At 39.8% G+C, this 12,274-nt stretch overlaps 1 protein-coding gene across 9 annotated transcripts in view; it reads right to left on the bottom strand.

Moving 5' to 3' along the window:
• The window catches only part of Orc4 (origin recognition complex subunit 4), a 44,634-nt gene that overhangs the window by 9,743 nt on the left and 22,617 nt on the right, over positions 1–12,274 (bottom strand). For 8 of the 9 annotated variants that reach the window (XM_038335679.1, XM_038335683.1, XM_038335680.1 and 5 more), the window contains one exon: positions 6,386–6,559. In XM_038335679.1, coding sequence (XP_038191607.1) covers positions 6,386–6,559 — 174 coding nt within the window. The remainder of the gene's footprint in view (positions 1–6,385; positions 6,560–12,274) is intronic. The other variant, XM_038335678.1, reaches the window with a different exon arrangement.

The following is a 12,274-nucleotide window of genomic DNA, read 5'->3' as shown; positions in this document are numbered from 1 at the left end:
TTATTTGCAAAGGGGCAGCATAGAAAAAGAAAGCCTAACTGGAACCAAGTACAACTGTGGAGAGGATGTAGACATTTACAAGAAGACTTGCCTGATGAACCCTTCACTGATAAGGAAAAACAGATTTAACAAGAAGAACATAAAGATGAACTACTGTGGAGTGGGTGGGAAGCACAGGATACCTGTGAAGAATACTATGTAGTCAAGAAGTGAGCCTCTAGTTATAAATACTAAAGTAGTAGATGAAAAAAGGAGTAATGAAAAAAGAGACACTAGGGCCTGAAAGAATGTACAAGAGCAATCTAGAAAATGAGATGCATTTGTTATTATTCTTCTTGCTGAGAAAAAAAATACCTTACCTAAAAACTGCCTATGGAATGGGTTTCTTTTGGCCCTACTTTTGAATGGCACAATTCAATATGGAGTAGAAGGCATGGTGGCAGGAGCTTCAGGAGCACGCACCAGTGTTGAAGCATTGTAGCAGGAAGGAGGAGGTGATGAATGCTATTTCTTAGCTCATGTTCCCCTTTCTTTCTCCTTTCCATTTCATAAGTAACTAGCACATGGAATGGTAGCACCCACATTCACAATTGGTCTTCCCTTTGTAGTTAAAAATTTTCTGGGAACTCCCTCATAGATACACACAGAATATGTTTCCATGGTAATCTAAACCTGAAGTGTATTTCCATGGTGACATGAAGATTAACTATCACACAAGGCAAGAAACTTCAGGAGGGAAGTAATAATCAACAATTCGAATCAAACTACTTTGTAAAACTAAACTGAGGTACATTATAAGATGCCAATAAATGTAGAAATATGGAGGTCAATTAGGGTCTTTGCTCAAGCAAGATTATAAAAGAATCAAATAATTCTAGAGAACTGGGAATCAAAGGAAGGCAAGGAGACAGCACTGAGTAAAACAGATGAAAAGAAGTAAACTCAAAGTGACAGAGCAAGGATAGGTGCAGCAACACTTGGCATAATTTTTCACAAGTAATCTGCTTGGTATAAAGGTTCCTTTTCCTTAAACAAGTAAAAACAAAAACGGTAACAAAATATTGACCAAAATAGCAAGCTATGACCATGGGAGCCGTAGGGGCACAAATATTACAAACTAAGAGGCACATGCCTAGTACTGTAAATACAGCCAAGTACCTATGGTTGGGGAGCTCTATTTCTACTATTCTGCTGTATGGACACTGTACCCTCTAAATTCCTCTCTGGTAATTAGTATAGCACTCAGACCTCATCAGAAAAGTTTCTTTGTGTAGCAGATGGTGGTTAATGGAGAAACTCACAACTGGCCACAGTGCAGATGCTAAGTGAATGGTCGGTGTTCAGCCAGAAATGGAACATCTATATACGCCAACCCCTCCAAAGTTCAGAGACCATCTTAGAAAAAGTCATGAAAAGATTCTAAGAGGCAGGGGACAAGAGAGGACCAGAACTTCTGTATTCATGAATGATATGGGATTCCCCTCTGTATGCTATGAATACCATTGATTAATAAAAAAACTGGATTGGCCTGATAGAGTAGAAGAGAGCTACGCAGGAAAAACGAAACTGAATGCTGAGAGATGGAAGGCAGAATCAGGGGAGAAGCCATGGAGCCGCTGCTGGAGACAGATGCGCTGAATCTTTGCTGGTATGCCACGACCTCGTGGTGATGCACAGACTAATAGAGATGGGTTAAAGTAAGATGTAAGAGTTAGCCAATAAGAAGCTAGAGATAATAGGCCAAGCAGTGATTTAAATAATACAGTTTCTGTATGGTTATTTTGGAGCTGAGCAGCTGGGGACAAACAAGCGGGCTCTCACAACACATAAACTCATGGAAGCTGAGGTTATCTGAACGAGATCAAGCCAGTTAGCATTCTAGCACAGGATGGAAAGGGGTTCATGAGCCCCAGCTTTGGTTGAGAAGTTAGGGCAGCTGACAGGTTCTAGGAGAGATGGAATCATTTGTTCCTAGCAGGTTGGGCAGTCTCCAGCAGATGGCCCTACAAACAAGGGTATATGAACAGCAAAATATGAGAGTACGTTATAAAAACAAGAACATACTACCAAAAGACACTACATGACACTGAAAAAAAATTACTGAAGATCTCTAAAAAATCCCAACAAATATAAATACTGAACTCCCCAAACAATAACGAAAGCCACAGATAAGCTAAATATTATATCTCTACTAGAGATGTTGTTTTTTTCACCTCAAAAATATCTAAATTTCAGGAATAAACTTTTGATTCTCTCTTGAAATTTCATGCTCTCAGTAAATGTATTTTTCTAGTTAAATCTTCACTTCCTAATGCTTTAAAAAAGCTTGTAAGAACTACAGGTTTATCTTAAGCAAACAACTAGCTGCAATGTCAGCACTGAAGTAGTGGCTAGCTCCCAAACCACCTTTACCACACCCCCACCCAGAAGGGGACTCTGGCCATGGTGCTGACAATTTCCAAGTACATTTTAGTAACACACAAGGAGGCAGCACAAGATGATGAAACTAAGAGCTGCAAGCTCTAATAGTGCCAGTTTTCCTTTAAACACTAAAGCTGTAAGCCTGTCACAAGAAAAGAGATCATCACCTATCATGTGCCACCCAAGTTTGATTGGGGGCAATAAAATCTGAAACTAAGCAGCAAAATAAAACAAACTAGAAAGCTGAGAGCTTCAGGCAGTCACATCTGAGGGTAACAAGGAAAACTACAGCTGTACCTAAGGGGTTGGTATCCTGCTTGGATGCAAGCTGGCATGAGGAAACGAAGGAAACTGTAGGTATGTCTTGATAAGCATGCTTCCCAATGGACAAATGCCTCTCTGTAGCTGTTTAAACATTCTTCAAGTTGAAATTTGTTCTTATCAGAAACTAAGGTGGAAGGGAACTTTCACATGCCTGCATCCTCAATACAGCCTGGTGTCTGGCTGTTTCAAAAGGATCATAGGAAATAACCTAAAAGGGAGATCTGGTTCAGCATGACTAGCCAGGAGGAAGAGGAAGAGAGTAACCATCCATATTCACAAAACCAGGACTCAAAGAGTTGCCACCTCATTTTTCTGTTTGAGTCTCTCTGTACTGGACTACCATTTGCTTTACTTTGTTAAATAAGTGTCTACCTAAACTGCATGCGACTTCACCTTTACCTGATAAACACTAGAGGTGAGTCATCCTGTCATCAAATTGCATCCACTTTTTAAATCATCTAGACTAGAGCTTCACCAGAAACTCCTATCATTCTAATTATATTTATTAATGTGTCTGTAGAAGACTGAGTCAAGGAAATACCTTCGACAAACAAAATAAGGGGAAATCCTATTCTCTGATATGAAAAGGTCATTAGTTTGGGTATGTAACCACAAATGCACATTCCTGTATATCTCTGGATTACTTATACTGTACCACTCAACACAATGTAAATGCTATGTAAATAGCTTTGTGTATGTGTGTGTGTGTCTCTGTGTGTGTATGTAGAGGTTAGTTTTTTGTCAACTAGACATAAATTAGAGTCATTTGGGAAGATAGGCACTCAACTGAGGAACTACCCCAATCAAACTGGTCTGTCAGCATGTCTGGAGGGTGTTTTCTTGATTAATGATTGAAATGAGAGGGCTTAGCTCACTGTGGTTGAGCCACATCTGGGCAGGTGTGAGATGTCTAAGCTCTGAGATGTCTAAGAAAGCAAACTGTGCAAGCTAGTAAGCAGCATTCTTTCATGGCCTCCGTTTCACTTCCTGCCTTCTTGTTCCTGTCTTGGTTTCCCAATGATGGACTCTAACCTGTAAGCCATATCTCAAGTTGCTTTTAATCAGAACATTTTATTATATAAACAGAACTAGGCCATTATTATACTGCATTGTTAAGGGAATAACAAATAAAAGCCTATATATGTCCAGTATAAATGCCATTGTTTTCTGTTTAATTTTCACTTGTGGCTGTATCTCAAGATGTAGAACCCATGGCTTTAAAACTATACAGTGATGAGCCGGGTGGTGGCGGCGCATGCCTTTAATCCCAGCACTCGGAGGCAGAGGCAGGCGGATCTCTGAGTTCGAGGCCAGCCTGGTCTACAAGAGCTAGTTCCAGGACAGGCTCTAGAAACTACAGGGAAACCCTGTCTCGAAAAACCAAAAAAAAAAAAAAAAAAAAAAAAAAAAAAAAAAAAAAAAACAAACAAAAAACTATACAGTGATGGATACCCACAATGCAACATAGTTAGGTGGACAATGGCCTTGGCTTCAAAGTCACCTTAGGAAAAGAGAGTAAAAGGCATGAAAATACAAAATCCCTGGAAGACATTTAAATATGAATAACTGCATTCAAATCTCTCAAAAAGATGATGGACTAAGACTATTAGCTCAAGAGCTGTATAAGGGGAATGCCTGTGAGGCATTGAGAAGTAAAGCAAATGGTCAGATGTTAAAATCCAGAACACAGTTAAGAAAAGGAATAATGTACATTACCAATGACAAAGAACATCTTCCTGTAGAAAGAGATCTTAAATCAGACACAGCATCAGAGAAAACTTACATAGTCCCATGTAAGATTAGTCTGGTGGAAGGGAAGATCCAAAACTAAGTATTTGTAAAATTAAGATATTAATCGCCATAATTTAAAGTGTGTTGTATACATACAATAGCTGTGATGGTCACTATTGACTGTCAACTTACTAATTAATTAATTAATTAATTACTAGGTTAGGTTAGCCTTTGAGTGCAGTGGGACTTGTACCCTGTAAATATTTGTCACTTGTACTGATTTAATAAAATGTTGATTGGCCAGTAGCCAGGCAGGAAGTATAGGCGGGGTGACCAGAATAGGAGAATTCTGGGAAGATGAAAGGCTCAATCTGCATTTGAAACTCGGATGCAGAGGAAGCAAGATGAGAATTCCTCACTAATAAAAGGTACCAAGCCATGTGGCTAACACAGACAAGTTATGGGTTAATGTAAGATGTAAGAGTTAATTAATAAGAAGCCTGAGCTAACAGGCCAACCAGTTCATAATTAATATAGGGCTCTGTGTGTTTCTTTGGGACTGTTCAGGCTGCAGAATCGGGTGGGACAGAAACCTCTGCCAATATTTGAGCATGCCTGTAAAGGATTATCTAAATTAGTTTATTGAGGTTGGATACGCGTGGTGGTTTGAATAAGAATGGATGCTGTAGACTCACATATTTAGTCACCAAGGAATGAAATTGTTTGAAATGTTAAAAGGATAAGGAGGAAAGGCCTTGTGGAAGGAACTATGTCATTGGAGTAGGCTTAGAGGTTTCAAAGTCCATGCCAGGTCCAGTCTCTCCCTCTCTGCTTGTGGATCAATATGTATCACTGATACTCGTCTAGTACCTGCCTGATGTCACACTCTGTGTAATAATGACAATGGTATAAGCCTTTGAGATGGCAAGCCAGACCCTAATTAAATGTTTTCTTGGTCATGGTGTCTCCTCATATCGATAGAACAGTGACTAAGACAACACCCATCTCAATAACCATCTCACTGGGTTGGGGTCCTGGATTGAAAACCAGAGAGGGAGAGAGAAAGAGGGAAAGAGAGGGAGAGACAGAGAGAGAGAGGGGGGGGGGGGGAGAGAGAGAGAGAGAGAGAGAGAGAGAGAGAGAGGAAGGAAGAGAGGGGGGAGGGAGAGAGAGGCAGAGAGAGAGAGAGATTTTAACAGGAACATTAATTACTGTTTTCTGACTGCAGATGCTATTGACTATCTACCAAAAGCTCTGGTCTTCATGTCTTTCCCACCACTATATCCTCAAACTCAAATGAACTACATACTCTCAAAATAAACCCTTCCTACATTAAATTTATTTTATTATATATTTTGTTACACCAATAATTACTGTAAGTGGGGAAGTATGAATCAGAACAAAATTAAGATTAAAAAATATGTAAGCACTGAACTCTAAACAAAATTTAGCTTACAAGTAAGGTTTGAAATGGTACAAAGTAAGTAGGGCTAGAATATAGTGTAGGTAGTCTGGTTGCCCAGTATACTCATAAGAGGTGCCACAGCATGGACAGTGTTGTAATAAACTAATGAACCACAGCTGAAGTTGTCTATGAGAACTGGAATAAAAAACACGTGTAGAATAAGAGTGAACTTTCAACAGTCTCTTGTCAAATTTGCAAAACATATAAAATAAAATCTAAACTATGTAAATTCACTAAAAAAATTACCTAAAATGTAAACCAAATACAGATTAAATATTTCAGCTAATGAAGAATGCTAAAGCTTAACCTGAAGTTCTTCTGAGAAGATATAATTTAGGACACAAGTTATGTCTATTGCCCTCAAGTATGAAAAAGTTTAAAATTTCATTCCTCTATTAACGTGAAAAGACACACATTTCTATGTCATTATTGCCTTCAACTTACCTGAGTATTCTCATTCCATCTCTCAGCAAAAACTTTATCTGGAAATTCTGCAGGCAGAGATAACTGTTCTTTAAATATTTTCAAATACTGTGGAAAACCAAATGAATTCATTAAATGTATCTGCCGGTGAGAAAACCGTGACTTCACTCTTTTCTCCAAGAGTTCCAAAATATCCTTTGAAGAAAAAAAAAAAAGACATTCGTGTAAGAAGCATGTTCAAAATACACTGTCAGTGAACATGCAAACAGTAACATCTATTTATAGCCTGTAAGTAAGCATTTTAATTTGAGGGGAACTAAATCAGTGGTTCTCAACCTTCCTAATGCTTTAAACTTTTAATATATTACTTCATATGATGACCCTGAACCATAAAATTATTTTTGTTGCTACTTTATAACTGTAATTTTGCTACTGTTATGAATTGTAATGTAAATATCTGATATCTAGGATGGTCTTAGGCAACCTCTGTGGTCATATGACCCCTAAAGGTGTTGCGACCAACAAGTTGAGAACCGCTGAACTAAATAATTCCTTTCTAGGTCAGTGGCTTGGCCTCTGGCCCTGATATCAAGTGCTAACATCCCCAAGTCTATTGAGGACACTCAATGACTATTCCTGAACCCAGACTGACAGGAACACAAGCACATCAGTGTGGTATTCTGCACACATTAAAGTTCTCATATAAAATCTAAGGCAACACAAATCCAGAGATATTCATGATTCATGATTTTAAGAGTCTTAAGAAGCTGGGTGGTGGTAGCGGATTCCTTTAATCCCAGCACTCATGATCTACCTAGTGAGTTCCAGGATAGCCAGAGATCCACAGAGAAACCCTGTCTCAAAAAAACCAAGAGTTTCAAGAAACAAGATGAGTAACAGAGCAAAGCTCTATTTGCTGAGCTATCAGAATTCACCTGCTATGATCAGTGGAAAGAACCAGTGCTGGAACATGAACTCTCACGCTTTCTAATAGCAGCAAGTTCTCTTAACAGCTGAGCCATTCTCCATGCAATTAGTATTTTTAAGGTGTAATTACTTGATATAAATAGTTTGAAAAGTTCTCATCTTCTTAAAATCAACTAAGTAATTAATTACGAAATGACATTATTTTTTGCCTCAATATTTTACAGAGAAAGAAGAGATAAGTATAGATTAAGCGATCTTGTGATAATTATTAAAATTACACAATCAATGTATAAACGTGGAAGAGTCAGGACTCATCCTGTTATCTTCAACAAATATTGGTATTTTCTACAATAAATATTTCGCTTTTAAAAAAAGGACAGAAGCTCCAGAAAATGTGCATTTTTTTAAAGCCAAATGATCTTTATAATAGAAAACAAACAAAAAGGTTAGTAAGCTATAATACGCAGGAAAATTTTAAATAATTATGGGTCATTTAGGAAGCAAACAGCAATGACTAATAGTTATGTAGGTACAAGAGGGGAAATACAAATACCTGGAATGTTTTTTAATAGTTTTATAGTGACAACAGCTGAAATAATACAGGTAATATTCAAAAATACAAATATTATACTCATACTTGTTTTCTACTAAGGAGAAATAAAAGTTATTTGTATAAGTAGCAGAAAGACAATGAAAATAATATTCTCTGCAAAGATTAAGACACTACTTGGGAGCTGAGAAGATGGCTTAGAGTGAAAAGGCCCCTATTGCTAAGGTTGAAGACTTGTGTTCAGTTCCTGGAACCCACACTAGGTGAGAATCAACTTCTGCAAGTCATCATCTGCCGCACACCAAGCCCCCATGTCTGCACTCGGTACTCTATTACCCAGTTACCGAGCTTCGGGCAAGGGGCTGGAGGTTAAACAGATACACACAGAGAGACAGCGACAAGGGTCATCCTTGAATTCCCGAAGAATGCCCCCTTTATTGTGTTCACGGACAGATTATATAGAGATAGCCATGCCCCAGCCAAACCCACCAGAAACCACTCTCCTGCCATCAGGAACTCCTGAGGGTCTCGTGCTCAGAGCAGTTGTAGGCACTCACATCAGGGGATTACAAGAAATTCAACATCTGGGGTCTCACTGCTCCCAACATCTCCCCCCTAAATTTTTTATGGTTTGACCATATCAGACTCGGGACTGTTAGAAGTGGCTTTGCCATGACCCCAGGAGCAGTCAGAAACCACTGCTCCTTCAGCAGTCTCCTAAATAACATACCCCGGCTGCCATACCCCCGTGGCACATTCATTCTTGTCAGCTGAGTGCATGGAAGACACTTTCTTGCTTGTGCATCTCTTTGGCTTCCCTAGCAGCGCAGCTGATCCTGCTTCTGCTAAGTGACCATATGCTGCATTCTCATGGGTTGTTTGATCTTACACAGGATTTAAAGATGAATGCCCATGGCAACAGGCGTTAAGATTGCCAGCAGTAGGGTCCCCAGTCACCACTGTACCCAGCCTCCCATTTGAGCTATGGTATTCAACCATCCCTTTGGCTAAACGGTACAATCTGGTGTGCTAATATAACATTTCAACGGTTATTCAAGTAGCCTTTAAGTTGTTTCACCACATAAGAGGCATTAGCAATATTAACAGACGTCATACAAATGGAATAATGAACAAGACATTTGTTGTACTAGCCATAAGTCCACCTGCTCCTACAATAGGGCAGTCTCTTGATTTAAATTCGCTCTGCCACAGACTCTTCGGCATGCAGAGCCTAGAACTGCCACTGCCTTTTCCTTGCCCCGCTGCTGCGTTCTCGGGCAGCCCAGTGCGGTCTGTGCTCCAGCTTGTCTCAGCTCCAGCACTTGTTGTTGCGTTTGCTGATACTTCTGGTACTGCTGTGGCATCGGCCAGGCTAGGCACTGACTGGGCTGAGGCAATGTGCCTTCCACCACAGCCACCTAGCAAAGCTCTGCTCCAGCTGCCTTGTAGCCCCATCTGCATTCGTTCTGGGTCCAAACTGGTGCATGAAGTGGAGCAGAACTCAGGGAAGCAGGCTGCTCTGCAACCACTGAATGGGCTTCACTAGGGAATTTGGGCATTGTCAATCTGTCTGGCTACTTCCTGCTGAGAGGGGACGCTGCATTCTTAGAGGTATTTACTGCCATTTTCCAATAGTGCTCTGACGCGGGTTGCGGTCGTGCTGTGCTTCTGAGCCCTGAGGCCCGCGCTGCAGTGGGCCTAGTGTTCTTGCCTCGTCGGTCCTCGAGGCAGGTCCCAGGGTTTGCAGGAGTCGCAGTCCCTCAGCGCCCATTGCTAGGAGCCGCTGCAGCTCACACTCCACTGCAACATTTCAGGAGGTCTCAGGGATTCAAACCACATGAGTATTGAATAAATCCTTAGGCTCTCATCATCTGTGGAGACAAAAACAGAACCTCCTTTCCAAAACATCAAATTCTTAAGCCCATATTTTAAAGTCAAGATACCTTTCTTAGCAGTTCCTAGAATCAAATGTCTTTCTCCAGTCCAGAACACAAAAGACAACACAATCAACATATCATACATCTGTACACATTCTATCTTTTCCCAATACATATGTCCCCTCCGGCCGGGGACAACCTGTTCCTTTACCCCTCTTTCTCGGTTGACTTCCACTTGCTGTCAAACCTAGCGAAGGACGTCAGGATTAACACATATACCCCAATCCACCCTCACCTTCTGAGGACTACCTCTCAGCGTCCCCTAGTTCCCGATATCTCGGTGGGGACCTCCAATTGCCGATATATATGTCCCAATACATATGTCCCCTCCGGCTGGGGACAGTCATCTGATCTTCACATGTCTGCTATGCACGCACACTTCACCCCCAAACAAGGAATTGCAAGAAAGAAAAAATCTTGCATCTGAGAATGGAAGGAGTGAAAACAGAAACTGTTTTTTGTGATGGTCAGTAATGACATAAGGGAAGAGAAAGCAACAACAAATACTAAAGGAATGATTTCACAAAGAAGGGTTTCTTGCTGACAAAACTGTTTACACCTATGCTTTGTTTTTCTTCTTGTAAATATACAGGAGCACAATTCTACACAAAAGAAACACAGAATAAGAGAAATATGCAGAAACAAGAATCAAAATCACTCTGAAGGCCTAAGGTAGTCATGAATGTTTGTATGTGGAGGCCAAAGGTTAAAACTGAGTGTCTTTTTCACTGCTCTCCACTTTAGTTTTTGAGACAGGGTTCCTTTGGGACAGTGGTCTGGCTCAGTGTATAAAGGAACTCACCACCAAGAGTTAAAACCAGAGTTTGATCCCCAGGACTCACATGGTAGGAGAAAATGGACTCCTGAAAGTTATCTTCTGACCTCCACATACATATCCATATGTATTAACTTATCATATACACATACAAAAATATTCAAAAAATAAAAAAAGGCGAGACTTTCTCAGTGAACCTGAGGCTTGTCTGTTTTGATTGGCTGGTTAACAAAGCACATGGATTCTCCTGTCTCCACCTCCGCAGGCATGGATTACAGTGGCCCATCATCACATCTGGCTTTTTATATGGGTGTACTTAAATCTTCATGCTTATGGAGAAAGTCATTCCTACTTTCACATAAATTTTTCTTTCATACATGTATGTTGTATGTTTTGCATACATGTGCCTGTGTATATATGTGTAGAGGTCTGAGTTTGATGTCAAGAGAATTCATCACGGCTTTCCATCTTGTTCAGCTGAACCCAGAAGTTCATCATTCAGGCTACTCTGGTCAGGTAGCTTACTCCAAAGATACTTTGTAGGCCTTCAGTTCTACAACTGCAGGTGGGCTGCCATACCCTACCCATCAGGAATATATACGTAGGTTCTGGGTGTTTGAACTTTGTTCTTTACACTTACCCAGCAAGTGATATAACAACTAAGGCCTCTGCCCAGCCCCACTTCCTGTCCCTTTCTTTAAAGCAAGAAGGTATTTCTTTTAGCCTGGTGATAGTTTCTGGTTTGGAGGTGGGGATAAATAGAGTATCAAGGATAAAGACAAACTATCAGTCAGTTCTTCTATGTTGAAAAATGATCTGAAAGCACACAAAGTATACTAGGTATGAGAGGAGTCAAACACAGAAATTTCACAGAAAAGCAATAAAAACAATGAAAAATTTATGTAGAAAGCTAGGAGGACTATTGGAAGATTAATTAATTGGGAAAAAATAAGTTTTATGAAAAAGACAAAACTGTAGGAAAGAAAAATAAGTAAATGAGCCAGCCTGACTTAAGCTTAAGAAGAAAGGAGATGGGTGGTGGGGACCATGAAGAAATCTGCAGAGACATGGCAGTTGCAGTAAGTTAGAGAAAAGGTGATTCTCACATGGCTTTACATGGATACAAGAGCAACCACAGTAGACACAGACAGCCCTGCTAGAATAATCCAGTAACTTGTGCCACTCAAGAGGATCATAAGTAAGTTCAAGATCTGCCTAAGATTCATATTGAGTTCATGGGCAGTCTTAAGAAACCCACGAGTGAGATTATCTATCAAAACAGTAAATAAATTCAGTGCTAAGAGTGTTTGTCTACTATGTATAAGGTCCTAGGTTTCAGTTCTCAGGACAGGGGTGGGGAAAGGGGAAGGCTAAGCACAAAAGAATAATACAGCTGTCTAAAATTTTAAATACTTAGAATCCAGGTGAGATCATTCTAAAACCAAACCCCAAATAAAGAATCATTCTACTGCTGTTAAAGATGGATAGAATTCCTGGAGATATATTCAAATTATGGAAATAATCTTGTATGATAAAATAAAAACTAACAATCTTTATAAAATACTACTGGTATTACTTAACCGTTTCTTTACTCAATATAGTAGAAATTTCATTAATTAGTATTTGTAGGTTTTATTCCATGATTTCAATGGGAGGACTAAAGCACAACTTATAGGTGGCAACTCTTTAACTCTTTTCTTGTTTTCCACAACTGGAAAGCA

The sequence above is a fragment of the Arvicola amphibius genome, chromosome 7, assembly GCF_903992535.2.
Source record: "Arvicola amphibius chromosome 7, mArvAmp1.2, whole genome shotgun sequence".
In the NCBI taxonomy this organism is placed as follows: domain Eukaryota; kingdom Metazoa; phylum Chordata; class Mammalia; order Rodentia; family Cricetidae; genus Arvicola; species Arvicola amphibius.
This window is presented reverse-complemented; position numbering and strand designations above follow the sequence as displayed.